Raw genomic sequence first — 25,470 nt, 5'->3', positions numbered from 1 at the left:
TCCCTAACTAGTATACATTTTTACTCTATCTTACTTTTCTTAGTTCAGATTTTAACCTCATAAACAAAGGTGTTATTTGAGATGCTTTTAGGGATGAAATACATAACGTAAATTAATAAAATTGACCATTTTTATGATAAACACAAAGGAATATTTGTCCCTTGCAAAAGAAATATGCAAGCCCAGTGTTTCCAGTTCCTTTGACTTAAAAAAAAAAAATTAGGCTGAGTGTGGTGGCTCACACCTGTAATCCTGTAATCCCAGCACTTTGGGAGGCAGAGGCAGCCATATCATCTGAGGTTGAGAGTTTGAGACAAACATGGCCAACATGGTAAAACCCTGTCTCTACTAAAAATACAAAAATTAGCCAGGTGTAGTGGCTCATGCCTGTAATTCCAGCCACTTGGGAGGCCGAGGCATGAAGACTGCTTGAACCCAGGAGGCGGAGGTTACCATTGCACTCCAGCCTAGGTGACAGAGCAAGACTCTGTCTCCAAAAAAAAAAAATAGTAGAGACATAGTTTCACTGCGTTCCCCAGGCTGGTCTTGAATTCCTGGGCCCAAGCAATCCCAGCTACTTGGGAGGCTGAGGCAGGCGAATTGCTTGAATGTGGGAGGCAGAGGTTGCAGTGAGCTGAGTTCGTGCCATTGCATTCCAGCATTCATTCAACAAGAGTGATACTCCATCTCAAAAATAAAATAAAATAAAAATGTACAGAGGACAGCAAATAAAATTAGTTTGTGTGGCTTCTGCTATAAAGCAATCTTTCGTAATTATGGATGTGCTATAGGCCATTTAGTCAATTAGTCGTTTTTTTTTTTTTTTTTTTTTTTTTTTTTTTTTTTTTTTTTTTTTGAGTTGGAGTTTCTCTCTTGTTGCCCAGGCTGGAGTGCAGTGGCGAGATCTTGGCTCACCATAACCTCCGCTTCCTGGGTTCAAGCAGTTTTCCTGCCTCAGCTTCCTGAGTAGCTGGAATTACAGGCAAGTGCCACCATGCCTGGCTAATTTTGTATTTTTAGTAGAGACGGGATTTCTCCATGTTTCTGTTGGTCAGGCTGGTCTCAAACTCCTGACCTCAAGTGATCCACCCACCTCGGCCTCCTAGAATGCTGGGATTACAGATGTGAGCCCCCACAACCCGCCATATTTTCCCTTTTATCCACCCCATGCTATTATATAATTTTGCAAACAGTCACAATCCCTGTGTATGTATTAATGGAAAATGTAACATTTCTAATCAAATTCATATGAATAATATCAGAATTCAGTTCACTTACATAAGACATACATAATGTAACATATCAGGTTTTCCCCGTACTCCTGCAAGGAGGATGCATTGCATGAATAAAGGCTTAGGTAGAGAGAGGCATAAGTCTTTTCATTGTGTAGTCATTATGGGTCCTAGACCTCTCAGAATACATCAGAGCTGAAGTGATTTTTCTTTACATGTGTACTTGACATTCACACTTCCCAAAGACAGGGTTTGGTTGAGTCTGTTGCCCATACCCAGTGTAGAGGTTCCTGCACCATGTCCAGTCAGTCCTAGTCAGGGTAACAGAGTGGTTTCAAATGACATCAGTAGCAGGAGTCACCAAAGCTTTTATACAGAACTGCTTCAGCTTCTGTCTTCAGAAGAGAACTCTGGATGGACACGTTGACAGTTTAAAGTAAAAATAAGGCCAGGTGTGGTGGCTCACACCTATAATCTCAGCACTTTGGGTGGCTGAGGTGAGCGAATCACTTAAGTTCAGGGGTTCAAGACCAGTCTGGCCAAAATGGTGAAACCCCATCTCTACTAAAAATACAAAAATTAGCCGGGTGTGGTCGCTTATGCCTGTAATCCCAACTACTTGGGAGGCTGAAGCAGGAGAATCACTTGAACCTGGGAGGTGGAGGTTGCAGTGAGCCAAGATCATGCCACTGCACTCCAGCCTGGGCAATAAAGGGAGACTCTGTCTTAAAAAAAAAAAAAAAAAGCAAAAATGAAACACTCAAATGTTTCTATTAAAATTATTTCTATAGTTTTAAAGGGATGTTTGCTTGTTTATTTATGTATTTAATTTGAGACAGAATCTTGCTTGGTCACCTAGGCTGGAGTGCAGTGGTGCAATCTCAGCTCACTGAAGCCTTGACCTCCCAGGCTCAAGTGATCCTCCCACCTCAGCCCCTGAGTAGCTGTGACTTACAGGCATGCGTGACCACACCTGGCTAATTTTTGTATTTATTTATTTATTTATTTAGTAGAAATGGGTTTTTGTCATGTTGCCCAGGCTGTTAAAGGGATATTTTATAACTTCGGCTTGAAATACTGAAATAATCATTGCTAGAGATAATGGTAAACATTTTTTCTTTTTCTTTTTTCATACAGAGTCTTGCCCTGTCACCAAGCTGGAGTGCACTGGCGTGATCTTGGCTCACTGCAACCTCCACCCCGCAGGGTCAAGTAATTGTTGTGGCTCAGCCTCCTGAGTTGCTGGGACTACAGGCATATGCCATCATGCCCAGCTAATTTTTGCATTTTCAGTAGATAGCAGGGTTTCACCACGTTGGCCAGGATGATCTCCATCTCTTGACCTCCTGATCTGCCCACCTCAGCCTCCCAAAGTGCTGGCATTACAGGCATGAGCCACTGCGCCTGGCCAACATTTTTCTTAAGGGGATTAAATGATAATTCTTTATACTTCCTTTGTTTAGAAACACAAATGATAGTTTATTATTTTTGTTAGAACTTGTAGTGGGCTATTTTTTTTCTTGATAATTAAAGAGAACTTAATTTATGAATGCGTATTTATTCTTTCCTTCCTTCTTGCCCTGTTCCTCGCCCCCTTCCCTCCCCTCCCCTCCCCCTTCCCAACAGGGTCTCACTGTTGCCCAGGCTTACTACAGCCTTGACCTCCCAGACTCTGTTGATCCTCTCACCTCAGCCTCTAGAGTAGCTGAGACTGCAGGTGCACACCGCCACACCTGGCTAATTTTTCTATTTTTTGTTTTCCATTTTTATAAAAATGGGGTTTCACCATGTTGCACAGGTTGGTTTCAAACTCCCGAGCTCAAGTGATCTGCCCACCTCGGCATCACCAAGTGCTGAGATTACAAGCATGAGCCACCATGCCTGGCCCATATTTATGCTTATATTTTGTCTTAGTAATTGAAGAGAAACTTGAGTATTTATGAATTGAGCTTAGCTTAGCAATGAGTAATGAAAAACAGAAAAAGTAGGGAATTTGAATTTGCTACTTAAAATAATATATGGAGACTGCTGTCAGAAAAACTTAATGTAATCATATGTATTTTAAAAAATTGGCCAGAGCCAGGTGCACTGGCTTATGCCTGTAATCCTAGCACTTTGGGAGGCCCAGGCGAGTGGATCACTTCAGGTCAGGAGTTTGAGACCAGCCTGGCCAAAACAGTGAAACCCTGTGATTACTAAAAATACAAAAATTAGTCAAGTGTGGTGGCAGACACTGTAATCCCAGTTACTCAGGAGGCTGAGGCAGGAGAATCACTTGAACCTGGGAGGTGGAGGTTGCAGTGAGCCAAGATTGAGCCACTGCACCCCAGCCTGGCCAAAAGAGAGACTCCATATCAAACAACAACAAAAAAAATTGGCTGGGTGTGGTCGCTCACACCTGTCATCTCAGCACTTTGGGAGGCTGTGGTGGGCGAATTGTTTGAGCCCAGAAGTTCAAGACCAGCCTGGGCAACATGGCGAAACCCCATCTCTATTTTTTTTAATGAAAAAAATTAAAAAGGGGCCAGGCGCGGTGACTGCCGCCTGTAATCCCAGCATTTTGGGAGGCTGAGGCAGGTGGATCATGAGGTCAAGAGATTGAGACCATCCTGGTCAACATGGTGAAACCCTGTCTCTACTAAAAATACAAAAAATTAGCTGGGCATGGTGGCGCGTGCCTGCAATCCCAGCTACTCAGGAGGCTGAGGCGGGAGAATTGCTTGAACCCAGGAGGCGGAGGTTGTGGTGAGCCGAGATCGCGCCATTGCACTCCAGCCTGGGTAACAAGAGCGAAACTCCGTCTCAAAATAAATAAATAAATAAAATAAAATAATTTTTAAAAATGAAATCAATAATACTATATTTTAAGAGTCATCTAAAGAATACAGACATGGCCCATGGACAGGAATGTGAATATGACACAGTAAAATGCAATTTCCAAATTATAAACAATGGAAGATAGAGAAACACCATTAGAAACTTCCAGGAGAAGCTGGATGCAGGAGCGCTAAGGGATCTATGGGTCTGTAAAGAAGCTTGGAGACAAATGGATGGCTTTGCAAACAATGTTTCCTCTGATGTTGCATTATGAAAAGGACACAAATAAAGATTTGCTGCATTTGTGGTAGCTGTAGGAGCTGAATATTACCTGGTATCCCAGAGTAAAGATAAGAAGCATCACCGAAGATAATACCTGGAAATATCTTAGCTGTTTCTTAACTCTCTAAAATAAGATTTCTTCACCGTAGCCTACTCATCTGTGTGTTTGCCTCTTAAAGAATATTAGTAAGATTTAATAAAGTAAGAAAAACAGAGAAAATAACATGATTATCAGTGGTAAACCTAACATGATCCAACAAGAATAATACAGTTCAAATGAATTTAAAATGGGAGAAAGATGAATTATTTCAAATTCATTTTGTAACAAGATGAATGATACTCATTTCTTTCCATAGGATGACAAATCAAAAAAGCAGTTTGTTTGTATTAATATCCTAGAAGACACACAAGCTGTTAGAGCAGTGGCTTTTCATCCAGCTGGCGGTTTATATGCTGTTGGTTCAAATTCAAAAACTCTGAGAGTATGTGCCTATCCAGACGTAATTGATCCAAGGTAAGGATCAGTGATTTGTGCTGCCATTCTTACCTTAATTTTTAATTTAGCCACATAGGTTCCTTTTCCAGAATTGCCATTCAGTGGTGTTTCAAATCTTTCTTTCTTTCTATTAAACTTTATTTTCTGCTGTAAAACAACTTATTATTTTCAGTGCTTAGGAAATATATTTAAGTCATTGACGAACTTTATAATTTTTTTCTGAAATGTTTTTCAGTACAACATTGCTCATTTATTGCTTTAGAATTCTTTATTTTCATGGCTTTTGTATTTTGTTTTTTATCAGAAAAGTATATAGTAGTACCCCCTTATTTGCAAGGGATACATTTTAAGAACCCAAGTGGATGCCTGAAACCTTGGCTGGAACTGAACTCTATTTGTGCTGGGTTTTTTTTCCTTTTTCTTCTTTCTTTTTTTTTTTTTTTTTTTTTGAGATGGACTTTCGCTCTTGTTACCCAGGCTGGAGTGCAATGGCGCGATCTCGGCTCACCGCAACCTCCGCCTCCTGGGTTCAAGCAATTCTCCTGCCTCAGCCTCCCGGGTAGCTGGGACTACAGGCATGTGCTACCATGCCCAGCTGATTTTTGTATTTTTAGTAGAGACGAGGTTTCACCATGTTGACCAGGATGGTCTCGATCTCTTGACCTTGTGATCCACCTGCCTTGGCCTCCCAAAGTGCTGGGATTATAGGCGTGAGCCACTGCGCCCGGACTGTTTTTTTTTCTATTCATACACACCTATTTATAAATTAGGTATGTAATTTACACACAGCTCCTCTTACTCTTTTACAACTTTTTTTTTTTTTAAAGATGGGGTTTCACTATGATGGCCAGGCTGGTCTTGAACTCCTGACCTCAGGTGATCCACCCACCTCGGCCTTTCAAAGTGCTAGGATTACAGGCATGAGCCACCCCGCCCGGCCACGTTACAACTCTGATGACTTTTTCATTGTAACCCTACTTTGAGAAACAAGTGGTGGGATTTTTCATTTATTTGAATTTTTTGCTATCTCTATGTCTGAAATCAATAATTTTGGCTCTTGGACTGTGATAGCATTTAAAGAGTGGGAAAGGGTATATAATAAGGCCCATGTTAGATAATTGATAGTATTATAATTTACTGGTGCTTATTGCATTATTTAAGTAGAAATACTTAAGAAAGAAGGTCAAAATTCTCTAACAGGGAATGGACCGTGGAACTTTTGGTTTAGTGGGGAGGATGAATGTAATGCAAATGAAGACAGATAAACACTTTGGTACGTATTATGAAGAAAGATTACAAGGCGCTGTGAGAGAATAAAATGGGGATGGGGTAGGGTGCAGACTGGCAAGTCAGAGAAAGATTTCTTTGATCTTTGGAGATCTAAGGATGAGTAAAACCTAGCTATGCAAAGAGAACGGAGAAGAGAGTAATACAGAGGGAACATGATGTGAGAAAGAGCTTGGCTTTTTTTAGGAACGGAAATAAATTCAGATTGGTTGGAAAATTGTGAGCTGAAGTTGGATAAGGCTGCAGACATAGGGATGAACTAAATTAGGCAGAGCTTTCTAGCTGTTTTAGATTTTATGCTGAGTGCAGTGGGACACCGCTGAAAGTAGCAAATCAAATGTAACTATTTTGAAATGATCATTCTGCTGTGATTGGATGGCAATAAGAGGAGACAATGGGAGGAAGGGAGGAAGTTGTTTGTATTGATGGCTAGTGTGATGGCAGTGGAGGTGGAGCAAAGTGAGTAGATTTGAGAGGTTCAATGCATTTAAAGGAGTCAGTGGATTTGGTGATGAATTGGTTGTGCAGCTGAAAGAAACTTTTTATCTGGTTTGTTCTCTAGATCTTTTTTTTTTTTTTTGAGACGGAGTCTCACTCTAGCACCAGCCTGGAGTACAGTGGCGCAACCTTGGCTCACTGCAACCTCTGCCTCCTGGGTTCAATCAATTCTCCTGCCTCAGCTTTCTGAGTAGCTGGGACTACAGGCGTGCACCACCATGCCCAGCTAATTTTTGTATTTTTAGTAGAGACAGAGTTTCACCATGTTGGCCAGGTTGGTCTCCATCTCTTGACCCTCGGGAGCAACCACGCCCGACCTAGATCAGTATTAATCACTTTTTAGATATTAGAGATTTGTTGGTCTTGTTTGTTTTTTAAAAATTTCTTAATTATGAACATTTTCAAAGACTCAAATGTAGAGAAAATATATGCTGAAATGCAATAGTTGTCAAGATTTTTGTCATATTTGCTTCATTCATCTCTTTTTTCTGTTTGCTAAAATATTTAAAATAAATCTCAGATATCATGTCATTTAACCCTTTCATCCTTCAGGATGAATCTCCAGAAGCGTACATTTTCTTTTCTTTTCTTTTTGACATGGAGTTTTGCTCTCGTTACCCAGGCTGGAGTGCAATGGCGCGATCTTGGCTCACTGCAACCTCCGCCTCCTGGGTTCAGGCAATTCTCCTGCCTCAGCCTCCTGAGTAGCTGGGATTACAGGCACGCGCCATCGTGCCCAGCTAATTTTTTGTATTTTTAATAGAGATGGGATTTCACCATGTTGACCAGGATGGTCTCGATCTCTTGACCTCGTGATCAACCCACCTCGGCCTCCCAAAGTGCTGGGATTACAGGCATGAGCCACCGCGCCTGGCGAGAAACGTACATTTTCTACATAGACTTGATTTCATCATTATACCTAATTTAGAAATCTTTATTTTATTTATTTATTTATTATTTATTTATTTATTTTTTGAGACAGAGTTTCCCTCTGGTTACCCAGGCTGGAGTGCAATGGCGCGATCTCGGCTCACCGCAACCTCCTCCTCCTGGGTTCAGGCAATTCTCCTGCCTCAGCCTCCTGAGTAGCTGGGATTACAGGCATGCGCCACCATGCCCAGCTAACTTTTTGTATTTTTAGTAGAGACGGGGTTTCACCATGTTGACCAGGATGGTCTTGATGTCTTGACCTCGTGATCCACCTGCCTCGGCCTCCCAAAGTGCTGGGATTACAGACGTGAGCCACCACACCCAGCTAGAAATCTTTAGTATCAAATTAGTCTGTGTTTCAAAGTGTAGATAAAATACTATTCCCACTCTAAACCATTGTTTGTCACTAAAGGACAAACTCTTGAGGAGCTTGGCATTTAAAACCCTCGACAGCTGAGCTTCCAGCGCCTCACCCACCACATCCCTCCTGCTCACTCTACTGAATACCTCGTGCTTTTCACCTCTAGCCCCACAGACTCTTTCCCTTGCTACGTGCTCAGCCAGTACTTTCCCTACTATATTTTATTATCACTAAAGTGGTTCTCCTGCCTTTTTTCTTTTTCTCTTCATCTTATCCTTTCGGGCCTAGTGCTTTATACTGAACTATGTAACAAGGTAGACTTGCCTTACTGTATATGGGTAGTCATGACACTATCTACCTGCACCAGATTTTAAATTCTGGACAGAACTCTTGCACATTGTTCATATTATATGTTTATTACATATTTATTACATTTTTTTAAAATTTAGAAGTATTGTTAGCTTTTTAAATTTTCTTTTTTGTTTCTAAGCTTAAAATGCATGAAAAAAATGAGAAATGGAGATTTTTCTTTTTAAAGTCATGTATCCTGTTCCCTATATCATCTGAAATGAGAGTTCGTTTAGTATGATTTGATTTATAATTTTACTTTTTGGGTTTGAAGCATGCTTCTAATAATATTTTTTATCTGATTCTGAAAACTGTTAATAACCTGGTGTCTGACATGCTTTTTGTTTCTTCCTTCAAGAACAACTATAATACTGAAACTCATAACTGATTGCAGCAAGCAAGAAATTGAAATATCTTTCTGTAATTTTTCTTTTCAGTGCACACGATACTCCTAAGCAGCCAGTGGTACGTTTTAAAAGGAATAAACATCATAAAGGATCCATTTACTGTGTGGCCTGGAGTCCTTGTGGACAGTTACTAGCAACAGGATCAAATGACAAATATGTCAAAGTGCTGCCCTTCAATGCAGAGACTTGTAACGCAACAGGTAGGGCCCAAGTATGTAAGCAGTAGCTAGCTTACCAGTGTATACGGTATGGTTTCTCCGTGTCGTATTTCTGTATTGTCTTTAATGAAATCCAAGAATATAATCTTAAAGAAGAATTTTCAATATTCTAATTGTTTAGTTACATTCATGAGATTCTTCTTTCTTAGTAAATTCTTACAGGTATCCAGTTGGTGTTTGAGTTTTAGAAAATTATTATTAGAAAACTAACCTTTAAATAACTACCAGATGTTTTCTAGAGATCACCTGTCTTTCCTTTCTTTTTCTTTGGGGTAAGAGACAAGATAACTCTATGGTAATAACTATTTTGATAAAATTCTTTGCTCAGTAAAGTGAAATTGCTTATAATATCAATCTCTAAATGAAAATACAAACCATATTTCTAAATCATTACTCTTAACCCATTTTGAGGTAGTTCAGCAGTCTCAAATTATCACAGTCAGTTGAGCAGCATTTTTTTTTTTTTAATTCTTACTACTGTTTCAGGACCAGATCTGGAATTTAGTATGCATGATGGAACAATTAGAGACTTGGCATTTATGGAAGGCCCGGAAAGCGGAGGAGCTATTTTAATAAGTGCTGGAGCAGGGGATTGTAACATTTATACAACAGATTGTCAAAGAGGACAGGGCCTCCATGCTTTGAGTGGACATACTGGTATGTAATATCAGTTTCAAGTGCTGCTTTTCTTTTTGTTCAATGTGTGCCGTTTTTCCTCTCTGCATTTTCTTTTCTAAGAGACAAGGACTTGCTCTTATTGCCCAGATGGAGTGCAGTGGTGCAATCACAGCCTGCAGCCTTGACCTCCTGAGTTCAAGTGATCTTCCCACCCAGCTTCCTGAGTAGGTGGGACTATAGGCACATGCTACCATGCCTGGGTAATTTTTTAAAAATGTTGTAGTTACGAGGTTTCACTGTGTTGCCCAGACTGGTCTTGAACTCCTGGGCTCAAGCAGTCATCCTTTCTCAGCCTCCCAAAGTTTTGGGATTACAGGTGCGAGCCATCATGCCTGGCCGAGTATGATTTTGATGTTGTACATTTTACTGAATTTTATTTTTAGAATTGTTAATCTATTTGATAAATATGAAAAATCTCTATCACATAGTATATTTGATTAACCAGACCATCACTTGTGCTGTAAATAAGGAGTACTTAGCTTTTCTCTTTTTACTTTTCCTTTTTTTGTTTAAGAGATAGGGTCTTGCATGTTGCCCAGGCTAGAATGCAGTGGCAGGATCATAGCCCACTGCAGCCTCTAACTCCTGGGCTCCAGCAGTCCTCCTGCCTCAGCCTCCTGAGTAGCTAAGATTATAAGCATGAGCCACCATGCCCACTCTAGAGTGCTTAGCTTTGAATATGTTATGGAAAGATACTCTCATACATTAAATATGATCTTTTGTAGGGCATATTTTAGCACTTTATACCTGGAGTGGCTGGATGATTGCATCTGGTTCCCAAGATAAGACTGTTAGATTTTGGGATCTTCGAGTACCAAGTTGTGTTCGTGTTGTTGGCACAACATTTCATGGAACTGGTAGGTTTTTCTTTAATTTAACTGAATTTATATGAGAAAAAACTTTGTAAATTGCACTAGCCTGCTTCCTCTCCCCTGCAATATAAAAAATAGAAAAATTGTGAAATAAATACTTGATATTTTGTTAGTTACTTTCAGTTCTTTCAGAATACTTTCATTTGTTACATTATTTGTAAAAATAATACGCAGCCTAGGAAACCAAGGCCCAGGGATATTAAATATAAGGTCCCAGATTGTCTGTTAGCAAGACATTTTAGAACTCAGACCTTTTGAAACATTTTTTAAAATGCATGCACATGGCAAAAAGTGAAATTGAACAAAAGAGTATACTATTTTCTTTCCATTCCTATTTCTTGGTCTCTTTTTCACTAAAGGACCAATTTCTTATTTATTCTTCCAGAAAAACTCTATAAACATATGACCAGACAGTTTATATATATCCTAACCTCCCTTCTCCTGTAAACACATATGCACTCACACATACACACAAATGGTTGCATGCAGTACAAATGTTTCTTTCTAAACTTATCAGTATGTCTTGGATTGTTCCATGTACTGTTCTTTGCATTGTACCACCTTTTAAGCACGGTATCTAATGGCGACACAGTATTCTGCCAATATTCTTATCTTATTTTAAAATACCTTTTCTGCCCTTTTTTTTGGTTGTTTTTTGTTTTTTTTTTTTTTTTTTTTTTAACAGAATCTCCTTCTGTTGCCCAGGCTGGAGTGCAGTGGTACAATCTTGGCTTACTGCAACTTCTGTCTCCCAGGTTTAAGTGATTCTCCTGCTTCAACCTCCTAAGTAGCTGGGATTACAAGCATGCACCACCATACCCAGCTAATTTTTGTATTTTTAGTAGGGACGGGGTTTTACCATATTGGCCAGGCTGATCTCAAACTGCTGACCTCAGGTGATCCACCCGCCTTGGCTTCCCAAAGTGCTGGGATTACAGGTGTGAGCCACCTCGTCTGGTCCTTTGTAGCTTTTAAAAGCATAATTAGCCAGGCGTGGTGGCTCATCCCAGCACTTTGAGAAGCCAAGGCAGGTGGATCACGAGGTCAGAGTTCAAGACCAGCCTGGCCAAGATGGTGAAACCCCGTCTCTACTAAAAATACAAAAAAAAAGTTAGCCAGGCATAGTGGTGGGTGCCTGTGAGCCGAGATTCTGCCACTGCATTCCAGCCTGGGTGACACAGCAAGACTCCATCACACACACACACACACACACACACACACACACACACGCACACACACAAAAGCAGAATTAGAAGAGAATTCTATGGTACTATTCCAAGTGAAAAGGTCTGCCTTATATTCTCAATTTTCTTTAATGCCTTGCTTATTCTTTTGAGTTTCATGGACCTTTTTCTGCACTTTGATTCAAACCAGATATGATGTATTACAGTATATCTGAGTCTGTGATCATTGATTTGTTAAAGTTTAGTTTGTATCATTTTCAAAATTAATGTATAACATAGTTTAGAGGAGCAGTCCCCAACCTTTTCTGCACCCACCAACAATCAGCTTCATGGAAAACAATTTGTCCATGGGTGAGCAGGAGAGGTAAGGATGGTTTAGGGATGAAACTGTTCCACCTCAGATCATCAGGCGTTAGATTCTCATAAGGAGCACACAAGTAGATGCCTCGCATCTGCAGTTCACAATAGGGTTCCCGCACCTATGAGCTTCTAATGCCACCACTGATCTGAGAGGAGGTGGAGCTCAGGTGGTAATGCTCTCTCACTTGTCACTTACCTCCTGGTGTGCAGCCCAGTTCCTAACAGGCTGCAGACTGCTATCAGTCAGTGGCCTGGGGATTTGGGACCCCTGGTTTAAGAAATCAAGCAATTCAATAAGGCTTATTAAGGAAAACAGCATTGTCCTGGTTAAAATAATATAAACAGTGACTACTGATCTAACCAAAACTGAACGATATTGAAAAGATATGGAGAGAGGAATAATTTGTATGTGAATAAGGGAATATTCATATTTATTTATATATTTATTTTTTAATTTTTTTAGGGAGGGAAGGAGGAAGGGAGGAAGGCAGGAAGGGAGGGAGGAAGGAAGGAAGGAAGGGGGGGGAGGGAGGGAGGGAGGGAGGGAAGGAAGGGAAGGAAGGAATTCAAGCAATGAGAGAGACATTGCCGACCTGGATCTAGAGGTTTACAAGTTGATTTCTTTTTTTGAGAGAAGGAAAGAAAAAAAAATGAGTAAAGGAGAGAAAGAAAGAGGAAGAGAGAGAGGGAGGGTGAATGGAAATATTGCTTTATTCTGAAAAAAAATGGGTACTAATAATGGCCAATCAATGTTTCATTTAAACCTATCAGTAGGTGTGATGTGGTATTGACAAGAATGTATATTTTATGTATCTGAAGTGGAGAGCTCTATAAATATTTATTAAGTTTACTTGTTCCGGATCTGAGTTCGAGTCCTTGATACCCTTATTAATTTTCTGTCTCATTGAATCTAAGTTTCTGTGTATCTGGGTGTTAGGATCGTTAGCTCTTGTTGCATTGATCCTTTTACCACTATATCTTTGTTGCTTTAAAATCTATTTTATCCCCTACGAGAATTGCTTTTTATTTATTTATTTATTTATTTATTTATTTATTTATTTTTGCTCTCCATTTGGTTGGTAAATCTTTCTCCATCCCTTTGTTTTGAGTCTTTGTGTATCCTTGCATGTGACACAGGTCTGGATGTAACATGCCATTGGGTTTTGGCTGTGTCTTTTGATTGGGGGATTTAGTCGATTTAAATTTAGGGTTACTGCCATTTGATGTTAACTGGCTGTTTGATCCATTCGTTGATGAAAATTCTTTATATTGGTGCTCTTTACTTTTTGGTATATTTTTAGAAAGGCTAATACTGGTTGTTTCTTTCTGTATGTAATGCCTCTTTCAGAAGCTCTTGTAAAGCCGGCCTGGTGGTAATAAAATCTCTGAGCACTTGCTTGTTCATAAAAGATTTTATTTTTCCTTCAGTTGTGAAGCTTAGTTTGGCTGGATATGAAATTCTGGGCTGAAGGTTCTGTTCTTTGAGGATGTTGAATATTGGCCCCCACTCTCTTCTGGCTTGTAAAGTTTCTGCTGAGAGATCTGCTGTAAGTCTGATAGGCTTGCCTTTGTGGGTAACCTGACCTTTCTCTCTGGCTGCCCTTAGTATTTTCTCCTTCGTTTCAACCCTGGTGAATCTAACGATTATGTGCCTTGGGGTTGCTCTTCTTAAGGAATATCTTTTTGGTGTTCTCTGTATTACCTGGGGTTGAATCTTGTCCTGCTTTGCTAGTTTAGGAAAATTTTCCTGAAGAATATTTTCCAGCTTGGATTCATTCTCTCTGTCGCATTCAGGTACACCTCTCAAAACATAAATTTGGTCTTTTCACATAGTCCCAAATTTCTTGAAGACTTTGCTCATTCCTTTTTATTCTTTTTTCTCTAATCTTGTCTTCTTGTTTTATTTCATTAAGTTGGACTTTGACCTCTGATATCCTTTCTTCTGCTTGAACAATTCGAGTGTTTAAACCTGTGCATACTTCTCGGAGTTCCTGTATTGTATTCTTCAGTTCCATTAATTCACTTATATTCCTCTCTAAGTTGTCTATTCTCAATAGGATTTCATCAAACCTTTTTTTAAAGTTCCTAGTTTCTTTACGTTGGGCTACAACATGTTCTTTTAACTCACAGAAGTTTCTTATTATCCATTCCTTGAAGAGTGATTCTGTCATTGGGGTGTGCTCGTTCTTTGTCAAGCCTTGTTCCATTGTTGATGTGGAACTGTGATCATCTTTAGAGGGAGAGGCGTTCTGATTTTGAGTATTCTCAGCCTTTTTATGCTGGTTTCTTCCCATCATTGTAAATTTATCCTTCTGTCGTCTTTGAAGTTTCCAACTTTCAGATTAGGTCTCTTGATTGGACGTCCAAGTTGTTAGTTCCCAGGGCCAGAACGGCGGCATTAAGACTGATGGTGCTTTTCTGCCCAGGATTCTCCTGTCTGGCTTCCTTCTTGTGTTCGTAATGGGCGACTCTGCCTTCCCCGGGCTCCAAACCTCGATCAGAAGGGGAACCAGTCTCGTTTACTCTGCTCCCAGAGCTGCTGCGCTGAGGTGCTGTCACAGCCGCTGCGCCGGCCTCAGGAGTCGTGCTGAACCCGTGTGGGTCCTCCAACCCTTGGTCAGAAGGGGAGCCGGCCCTGTTTACTCTGCTCCAAGAGCTGCCGTGCCAAGATGCCCGCGAAACCGCTGCGCCAGCCACAAGAGTCGCGCTGGCGACCCATGTGGTTCCTCCACTGGAGATCTTCTGCTCCATGAGCAACCAGAATTTGTCTGAAAGTGTGGCGTCCTCTAGTTCTCTGTGCTTTGACTGAGAGCTGCAGTCCCGAGCTGTTATCGATCGGCCATCTTGGATCGTTCCTATTTATTTTCTTATCTTTAGGATTATGTATTGACTTCCTACCATAGAAGATGAAGATTTTCATACGCGCCGGGAACTGGGCCCGGGGAGCTCTTCGGGACGGTAGGGCCTGGGGCAGTAGGCGTCGAAGGTGGGGCCGGGGCTGGCCGCGTAGCTGCCCCGGAAGCCCTGGGACTCCTCGGTGTAGAAGAACTGGGTGGGGCCCGGCGGGGTGGTGAAGGGCAGACTGCGGCGCTTGGCGTAGTCCCGGGGCCCAGGTAGGGGCCCGTCGCAGTAGAGCGCCCGGGGGTCTGCGCAGTAGGAGTCGCTGGGTGTGGGGGTGCGCGACAGCGCCATGTGTCAAGGCCCCGGCACCGTGAGGCCGTGGAACTGCGGGGCGGGGCGGGCCCAGGGCGCGGCCTCGGCGGGCGCGCAGGACCGCGAGCCCCGCGCGGCGTCTTTTTTTTTTTTTTTTTTTTTTTTTTGGGATGCCTGGCCGGTGGCCTGACGGGTGCAGACGCGCGGGGACGAGAACTCAGTGAAATATGTACAAGCTTAAACAGCCGAATGGATCAAGCAGAAGAAAGGGTATCAGAGGTAGAAGACCAACTTAATGAAACAAAACGACAAGACAAGAATAGAGAAAAAAGGATAAAAAGGAATGAGCAAAGTCTCCAAGCAATATGGGACTATGTGAAAAGACCTAATATACGCTTGATTGGTGTACCTGAATGTGAGGGAGAGAATGAAGTCAAGCTGGAAAATACTCTCCAGGACATTATCCAGGAAAATTTTCCTAATTTAGCAAAGCAGGACACTATTCAACCCCAGGCAATACAGAGAACACCACAAAGATATTCCTCAAGAAGACCAACCCCAAGGCACATAATCATTAGATTCACCAAGATCGAAACGAAGGAGAAAATATTAAGGGCAGCCAGAGAGAAAGATCAAGTCACCCATAAAGGTAAGCCTATTAGGCTTACAGCAGATCTCTCAACGGAAACCCTACAAGCTAGAAGAGAGTGGGGGCCAATATTCAATATACTTAATCAACAGAACTTTCAGCCCAGAATTTCATATCCTGCCAATTTAAGCTTTACATTTGAAGGAAAAATAAAATCTTTTAGGAACAAGCAAGTACTCAGAGATTTTATTACCACCAGGCCTGCTTTACAAGAACTTCTAAAAGAAGCATTATACACAGAAAGGAACAACCAGTATGACCCTTTCTAAAAATACATCAAAAAGTAAAGAGCATTAACATAAAGAAGAATTTTTATCAACAAAAGGACAAAATAGCCAGTTAACAACAAATGGCAGCAACCCTAAATTTAAATCGACCAAATCTCCCAATCAAAAGATACAGACAAAATCTAACGGTATATCCAAAGATATACATAGACTGAAAATAAAGGGTTGGAAAAAAAAAAAAAAACAAAAACGTACCAACCAAATGGAGAGCAAAAATAAATAAATAAGAAGCAGGAGTTGCAATTTTCACATTTGACAAAATAGATTTCAAAGCTTCAAGGATACAAGGGTAAAAGGATTAATGTAATAATAAGAGATCTTAACACCCAGATACATAAGACCCATAATGAGATTTAGATTCAATGAGACAACAAATTGATAACGATACCCGGGACTGGAACTAGGATCCAGAACAAATAAACTCAATAGAGCTCTCCATGTTAAACACACAAAATATACATTATCCACAAAATCTAACGATATATCTGAAGATATACAAAGACTCAAAACAAGGGGATGGAAAAAAACTCACCAACCAAATGGAGAGCAAAAATAAATAAATAAAAAGCAGGAGTTGCAATTCTCACACTTAATAAAATAGATTTCAAAGCTACAAGGATGCAAGGGTAAAAGGATTAATGTAATAATAAGAGATCTTAACACCCAGATACATAAGACACATAATGAGATTTAGATTCAACGCGACAACAAATTGATAACGATATCCAGGACTTGAACTCAGAGCCAGAACAAATAAACACAATAGAGGTCCCCATTTTAAACACATAAAATATGCATTAACCACTTTAAACACTCAAAATATTGATCGGCCATTATTGAAACCCATTTTAGGAATGAAGTAATATTCCTTTTTCCCTCTTTTTCTTTTTCCCCTTCTTTTTCTCTTTTTCCCTAAAAAAAAAAAAAAAGAAAGAAAAATACTCTGGTTTGCTCAGAAAAAAAAAAAAAAAAAATTCTTGTACATATTTTCCTTGAGGTTAATAATTGTGTTTTTAATTTGTGTAGTTTCTATATACTTACCACTAATTTATTTTTGAACTCTAGCAGTCTACATTATTTTCAGCCCCTTTTTCTCCATTTCAGAGACTTCTAGTTTTTGGTCATCTCTTCTCTCTGATAATATTAATGTCTTCCTCTTACTGTGTCTCTCCTCTGCTTCCCTACCATGCACATACAAACATTTTATAGAATTGGCAATGCCCAAAGTTCATCTCTTGACCTCTGTATCCCTCTCCCAGCTCTTACCCTCCATTTTTGCTTCCTTTTTTACTCAGATATCTTAAAAGTCTTGCCTATATATATTGTTAGCCATTTCCTGAAGATCACCAACAAACTTCCTCTTGTCAGATCACTTTTATATCCTCATTTTGCTTCAGCTCTCAGTCTCATGCAACACAGTTGACTTCTTCCACTTTTCTTTTGGGCTTTCTGTTACTCTCTTACCTTTCTGGATAATTATTCCTTTACTGGCTCTTTCTCTTTGCTCAGCTTCTAAGTTCTGGCATTCCCTAGGGCTCAGAACTTTAGTCTCCTTCCTTTCTCTAGATGATTGCATCCATTCTGCCAGCTGTAAGTGTAACTCATATGCTGAAAGACCTCAAATTTTATCTCTAGCTGAAACGTATTCTGTGTGCCAGGCTCATAAAATTCTTTTTTTTTTTTTTTTAATTAAAGAAAAGGCTGGACTTTAATCTATATTTACAGGACACCATGAGATACAGAAATTAAAACCCATTTAGAGGACAAGCTCCATACAGTATATACAGTTGGAACTGTTCAAGTATAGTTTCAGTGTAAAACGTGCTACAATAACAAGCCACATTTACAGAGTTTTTTGTTTGTTTGTTTGTTTGTTTGTTTTGAGAGGGAATCTCACTCTTGTTGCCCAGCCTAGAGTAGTGCAGTGGCATAGTGTCTGCTCACTACAACTTCGTCTCCCAGATTCAAGCGATTCTCCTGCCTCAGCCTCCCGAGTAGCTGGGATTACAGGCATGTGCCACCACACCCAGCTCATTTTTGTTTCTTATTTGTTTTTGAGAGACACTCTCACTTTGTCGCCCTAGCTGGAGTGCAGTGGTGCAGTCTTGTGCAACCTCCACCTCCTGTGTTCAAGGAATTTTCATGCCTCAGCCAGACATCACCATGCACTTTTTGTATTTTTGGTGGAGGCGAGGCTTACCATGTTAGCCAGGCTGATCGCAAACTTCTGACCTCAAGTGATCCGGCCGCCTTGGCCTTTCAAAGTGCTGGGATTACGGGTGTGAGCCACTGTGCCCGGCTGACTTTGAATCTTAAGTGCACACTTGTTATCATGACCTACAAGACTCTGCTTGATTTGGCATTTGTACCCTTCTAGTCTCATCTCAGATTACTTTTTCCTTTCCAGTTCCTGGAATATGCCAAGCTCCTCCCATGTCCAGTGAAGCCATATGCTATTTCCTTAGTTTGAAATGTTCCTCCCCTTGTCTTCTCATGGTTAGGTCCTTCTTGTCTTTAGGTCTTAGCTTCAATATCACCTGGCCAGAGAGGCCTTCTTTGACTTACCTAATTGGGACCTCACCATTGTTTTCTATGAGTAAACTCCTACCATTATTTAAAATTATGTACTTGTTTACTCTTAGTTTTATTTATTTTTTTGCTTACCTCTTCCAGTAGTTTCATCAAGGCACCAATCATACCTGTTTTACTTTCAGAAGCGGTTGGCGCCTGCAATAGTGCCTGGCCTAAGGGAGTACTGATTTAATAACTTTGTTGAGTAAATGAATGAAGATTTTTGTTGACACTAAACTTTATTGTGTGTAAAACTAAACTCTTTTTATTTCTTCTCTAAATCGGTTATTCTTCCCACCTTCCCTACCGTTTTGTTTTTGCTTTTGCATCTTCTTTAGTTTTGATAATGGTTCTCTCATTTCCTTATGCAACTAGATTTGAAATCTGGGACTCATTTTTGCTTCATTTTGATTAACTGCCCCATATAGGCAATTCATTTCAAGACTGTTGACTGTTTATTCAGTTTTTGTTCTGAAATCTGTCTTGTCTTCCAGTGGCCTCTTTTGTTCTACAGTCTTTTCGCTTTACTTTGATACACATTTTCACTTTTACTCAAAGTACGGCTCAGATCGTGTAATTCTGTTGCTTAGAAACCTACAGTGATGCTTCACTGTCTACAGAGATAAATTCAGAGCTTTGCAGTTTGAGATTTAGGCACTTGATGGTCTGGCCCTAACCTACCTTTTGCACTTCAGTTTCAAGCTGCCTTTCATGTCACCTTTTGTTAAAAGTTAAAGCTTTAACTCCAGCAAACTGATCTACCTTCCTTTAAGCTGTTTTATATTTTTCCTCTAAACTTTTTCTCATGTAATTCTTCCTGACCATAATGGCCCTCTTCTCTTCCAATATTTCAAGGAAATGTTATTCTTTATTACATATAAATGTATGTGTTTGCGTGTGTATACATACATAAACTTATACAGTTTATTGTTTTTTTATATCTAACTTACGTCCCATTTTTTGTGACATCTTCCTAGACCACTTTGGTCTAGATCAGTGTAACTCCTTTTCTTTTTTCTTTTTATTTATTTTTTTTGAGACAGGGTCTCACTCTGTCTCAAACATTTTTTTTTTTTTTTGAGACCGTGTCTTGCTCTGTTGCATGATCTTGGCTCCCTGCAGTCTCCACCTCCCAGGTTCAAGGGATTCTGCTGCCTCAGCCTCCCCAGTTGCTGGGATTACAGGCATGCACTACCACGCCCAGCTGATTTTTATATTTTTCGTAGAGACAGGTTTTACCATGTTGACCAGGGTGGTCTTGAACTCCTGACCTTGTGTTCCGTGTGCCTTGACCTCCCAAAGTACTGGGATTACAGGCATGAGCCACTGCGCCCTGCCTGTTTGTTTATTGTATTTCTGGGAGATTTGGATTCAAGTTGCCCTGAATATATGCCCCCAAGAGCTTATTTTCTGTTAACAGTTCCCATTGGCAGTAATCATGTGTTGCCTTAGTAGATTTCCTATACTGTTGTCCTAAACTATATTTTGTTACCGAATTTCTTACCTCTTTATCTAGACTGTCAGCTGGGTATAGGAGCATTTCTAGATACTTACTCAGCAGTGAAAACACTGGATTGGGGAAAGTGGTTTCTGTAGCCTGGCTCATCTATTGCACTATAGGTAATGCTCTTCTACAGAGTTCTCTCAAATGACAACAAATGGACTCTCTTGTTTCTTACAAAATCTTGTTTAGGCCTTGCCCCTTAAAAGGACACAAATGTTTATTGGTTAACTGTTAATCTGGATTTTTTTCATAGCTGAACAGTATTGATAAACTACATTAAATCATTAGTACATGGTTCAGTGAATATAGCTGTGTTTTCATTTTGGTATATTGATTTTCTATATTTAAACTTTCATTCCTACCACTACAGGCAGTGCAGTGGCATCTGTAGCTGTCGATCCCAGTGGTCGTCTCTTAGCCACAGGTCAAGAAGATTCTAGCTGCATGTTGTATGACATAAGAGGAGGAAGAATGGTACAAAGTTATCACCCTCATTCCAGTGATGTTCGATCTGTTCGATTCTCCCCTGGAGCTCACTACTTGCTAACAGGCTCTTATGATATGAAAATAAAGGTGACAGACCTACAAGGTGATTGAGATTGACTTCTCTATTTCCTGTTCTATTTGGGACCTTTGTTTTTTTGTTAATGTGGTATGGTTGACTATGTAATATTTTCAATTATTTTATAGTATTGAGAAGATTACTAAGACTGTATTAAGATATATAATAGCAAATTATTAAATAAGCAGTGAATAGTCTTATTGTTAGGTTTTGGTTTAGGTTTAGGTTTTGGTTTTGTTTTTATAGAGGCAGAGAGTCTCACCATGTTGCCCAGGCTGGTCTCAAAATCCTGAGCTCAAGTGATCAACCCACCTTCCCCTCCCAAAGTGCTGGGATTACAGGTGTGAGCCACCACGCCCCGCTATTTTTGTTTTTGAAACAGAGTCTTGCTCTGTCACCCAGCCTAGAGTGCAGTGGCGTGATCTTAGCTCACTGTGGCCTTCAGCTTCCCTGCTCAAGTGATCCTCCAGCCTCAGCCCTGCAAGTAGCTGGCCTCAAGTGATGCCACCATACCTGGCTAATTTTTGTATCTTTTGTAGAGACAAAGTTTTGCCATGTTGCCCAGGCTGGTCTCGAACTTCTGAGCTCAAGTGATCTGCCTGCATTGGCCTCCCAGAGTGCTGGATTACAGGCGTGAGCCACCACACCCAGCCTTATTGTTAGTTTTTGTTTTGTTTTGTTTTGTTTTTTAGGCAGGGTCTCACTCTTTGACCCAGGCTAGAGTGCAGTGCCACAGTCATAGCTCACTACACCCTTGACCTCCTGGGTTCTAGTGATCCTACTGCCTCACCCTCTGATTAGCTGGAACTACATCTGTGCACCACCATGGATGGCAAATTTTTTAATTTTTTTGTAAAGATGGGATCTTGCCATGTTGCCAAGGCTGGCTAGTCTTGAACTCAAGGCCTCAAGTGATCCTCTCGCCTCTGCTTAAGATATTTTTAAAAATCAACATTTATTATAGTGACTCATTCTAAAATAAATGATGGATTTATGTACTCTTACTGGCCTCTACATTTAACAAATCATTAGCATACAATCTTTGTAATTAGGTCTTAGTGTCTAGTTTTATTTTAAACATTCATCAAACAAATATTTATTGTGTATCAACTAGGGACAGACAGATGAATAAGGCAGTTAATTCCCTCCTTGATAGAGCTTATATTTTAGAGGTCAATAAAAAGTAAACCAATATACAATGTAATTTTAGTTATTAGTGCTGTCGAAAAATTAGCCTGGTAGGGAGATAGTGACTGGGGTGAATAGGGGAAGGCTGTTTTATTTATGTGTTTTGAGACGGAGTCTTGTTCTGTTGCCCAGGCTGGAGTGTAGTGGCGCCTCTTTGTTCACTGCAGGGGGAAGGCTATTTTAGGTAAGATAACCGAGTAGGTCTCTCCAAGGAAATGCCGTTTGCACAGGACCAGAATGATAAGGAGGAACAAGCCAGGCCAGGACCCTAGGAGAAGAGCATAGCAAGTGTAAGGATGCTGAAGTAGGAACCAACTTGGCACGTTCATGACACCACAAGAAGCCAGCATGGCCGAAGCTTAGTGAACTAAGAGAGTGAGAGACACCAAGGAATAATTGAGGCAGGGTTTTATAGACTTTTTTTTAAGGGCTTTATTTTTAATGGCACTTATAGGTTAACAGCAAAATTGGGAGAAAGATACAGAGATTTCCCATATACTCCCGAATCACACATGCATAGCCTGCTTCCCCCATTGTCAGCATCCCCCTCCATGCTGGTACATTTATTATAGTTGGGGGCTATAAACATTTTTAAAAATATAACGTGAAGGCTTTGGAGGATTTTAAATGGGAGTGTTAGGAGCTGAATTATATTTTTAGATAATTTGGCGTTCTGTAGGGAGAGTAGATTGTAAGCGGGGCAAGAGTAGAGATACAAATGTCAGCAAGGAGGCTGTTGGAATAGTTCAGGTGAGATGATGGTGGCTTGGACTATGGTGGTGGAGGTGAAGGTAGTAAGAAGTGATTAATTTGAGATATATTTTGTTTGGAATAGATTTGGGGAGTAAGGGGAAAAGGAATCAGTGATGATTCCCAGGTTTTTGTCATGAGCAACCAGATGATGCCATTGAGATAAGGGAGACAGGTGAGGGGAGGAACAGGTTTAGGCAAGAAAACCAAGAGTTTGGTTTTAGACAAGTTAAATTAGGATGACTCTCAGGCAGTCAAGTGAGATGTTGAATGATTATTTGGATACTAGTGTGGAGCTAAGGTGAGAAGTCAAGATTGGAGATAAAATATGTTATGAATTATGTAAATGACCATGTTGCTAGATGAAATTCTGCAGGAAGTTAGGTACAGAGAGAACAGAAGAAATCTGAGGGTTGACTCCTGGTATTCACCAAGCTTTAAGTCAAGAAGAGAAGGGAAACTAGCAAAAGATAGAGTGGCACTGAAATCAGGGAGAAACCAAGTTGAGAGAATTTCGAAGAGAGGCAGCTTGTCAGATGTTACTGCACGGGTATATGTTACCAAATCCTAATAACATAATTAGGTAGGTAGTCATTTATCCATGCATAAACCTTTCAATATATTATATTAATGTAGTTTAGGATTTTTTATACTGTAATGTCTTAAAGTAACAGGAAATCTATAAAATCTATATATATACTTATTTTGCATTGTAAATCAACATCTCTTTTCTTTTTTAATTTAGGGGATCTTACGAAGCAGCTTCCTATCATGGTGGTGGGGGAGCACAAGGACAAAGTGATTCAGTGCAGATGGCACACCCAGGATCTTTCCTTCCTGTCGTCCTCTGCTGATAGAACTGTCACCCTCTGGACTTACAATGGGTAGAGCACACCCCATGTCAGTCTATGCAGTGAAAGCACAGAGACTGAAGACTACTGAGTTGTGAAAATTACAAACCTGAAGAACGTAGACTGTCCAGGAAAGTGGTGTAGCACGAAGAGGCCCCTTACTACCATGTATCCCACTGATAGGACATGTTGAGTGGTGTTATTCTGCAGTGCTTTCAGTCTTCCATGTGAGCTCGTGCTGCTGTGACCTGCTGTATGTAGTCTTGTTGCCAAAGTCTGCAGAAGAGCTCTTCCGTTGTTGGTATGCACCCCAAGTCAAGGTGGACAGTGTGTTTACGGTTTAGTATTAAATGCATTCCTTGGTCTTTGCCTAAATAACAGTTTTATATGCACATTGAAATGGAATTATACTTCAACTATATTATTAAATGTAATGCAACCAAGTTCCTCCCAGATTAAACTTCCCAGGTGTTCAGAAACTACTTTTGCTCTTCTTACAATCCCATACTGTATTATCACTTGTCTTCTAGAGGTCAGAATTCCGTAACATGTCACTCAGAAGTTACATGGTTGCTTTCACTTAAGGATCATTATGAAGTTTAAACATGAATGAAAAACTGCTTCTTAGTTCACTACGTGGTATAGGCCCTTACTTTTTTCTTAAACCCAGGGATATGATTATTTTGTCACATAATTTTGTTTCAGGCTAAAAGGTAAATGTGTTTGCTTCAAAAACTTGTTAACTTCAGTTTTTTGAACGCAACAAGTTACCTCCCTTCCAGACTGTACTGTAGAAGCAGAGCCGCAGCAGTTACGTGATGCAACACTTGATGGTACAGTAAATTGACTGGTTAGCATTTTTCCTCTTCAAAATTAAAAGCCTTGCCATAGGCCATAGCATGGCTTGAAATGCTATGTCTGCATGATAATTTAAAATGGAAAATTTTAACTTTGCACTCCAAAAGCTTATTTGGATTTTTTTTTCTTGCACTGTTTTATGTAATGCAGAATAATGATTTTGTTTCTACAGCTCTGTAGATTCTAACATTTATGTATCTTTATTTTCATATTGTACAGTAATTTTACTTTAAATTATTTAAATAGGCTATTTATTTAAAATGCAGTTTTATTGGTTCTCATTATTGAACTGTCTGTGCACTGTATGTAGCAAGCATTTTTCATCTGTTGTATACAAGTGGAAAGGGTATTAGAAGTGTAACTGTGCTATTATTTCAATAAAGACCTCTTGACACCTAAAACTGTTTCTGTTCCTCAGAGTCTTTGGCTTTTGAAAGAATGTTATTTTTTCAGTTTACTTGGAGGAAGTGAGGTCCAATGGATGAAGCCCATCATCAGTTTCTTAGATTTATTTCTGAAGTTCTTCAACTAATTTCCTTTTAACCCTTGTTGGGGGAAGCAGCAAAGGAGAAAGGACTGACAGAGTGCCTCCATACATTGGTTATGAGTAATATATAAACTGGGAACAACAAACCACAGCAAACTGTGGGAGGTCTCTTGGGAGGCAAACTTCTCCATGCTTCGTGTTCCAGTGCAGGGTAACCTAGGCTCTGCTACCATAAACATTGTGATCAAGGACGTGAAACCCCTTCATAGCACTAAGATGTAACCAGACTTGTAGGCTCCTTGTAAGGTCTGAGTTCCATCAGCTGCACATAGGTAATAAGCTAAAGATAACCATGTGTTCTTGTTTTGTGACACTCCCAAACTGCCACTGTTATCAGTCTTTAGAATGACACACCAGTTCCGGCTCACTGACTCACCCGCCATCACCTCACCCTCTCCCCACCGTCACTCCACCACCTACCCTAGAGATCAAAGTGATTGTAGCCAATAAATACCGTGGAAGAGCAGAGCTTGGGGCCTTCACTGCCTCTGGTCCCACATTTTGCATTCTTAACCTGTCTTTTTCTCATTCCTTTGTTGCCACCAAACTTGGGGTACCTAAGGTGGGGTGTCAGGCTGGT

At 40.3% G+C, this 25,470-nt stretch overlaps 1 protein-coding gene across 10 annotated transcripts in view; it reads left to right on the top strand.

Moving 5' to 3' along the window:
• Positions 1-24,744, top strand: part of WDR47 (WD repeat domain 47) — a 77,476-nt gene extending 52,732 nt beyond the window's left edge. For all 10 annotated transcript variants that reach the window (XM_009001822.5, XM_002751167.7, XM_035252356.3 and 7 more), the window contains exons 10-15: positions 4,688-4,845; positions 8,689-8,858; positions 9,363-9,533; positions 10,280-10,411; positions 20,505-20,723; positions 23,380-24,744. In XM_009001822.5, coding sequence (XP_009000070.3) covers positions 4,688-4,845; positions 8,689-8,858; positions 9,363-9,533; positions 10,280-10,411; positions 20,505-20,723; positions 23,380-23,522 — 993 coding nt within the window. In that variant the 3' untranslated portion in view covers positions 23,523-24,744. The remainder of the gene's footprint in view (positions 1-4,687; positions 4,846-8,688; positions 8,859-9,362; positions 9,534-10,279; positions 10,412-20,504; positions 20,724-23,379) is intronic.
• Positions 24,745-25,470: the final 726 nt, after the last annotated feature.

The sequence above is a fragment of the Callithrix jacchus genome, chromosome 7 (genome assembly GCF_049354715.1).
Source record: "Callithrix jacchus isolate 240 chromosome 7, calJac240_pri, whole genome shotgun sequence".
NCBI classification, from domain to species: domain Eukaryota; kingdom Metazoa; phylum Chordata; class Mammalia; order Primates; family Cebidae; genus Callithrix; species Callithrix jacchus.
This window is presented reverse-complemented; position numbering and strand designations above follow the sequence as displayed.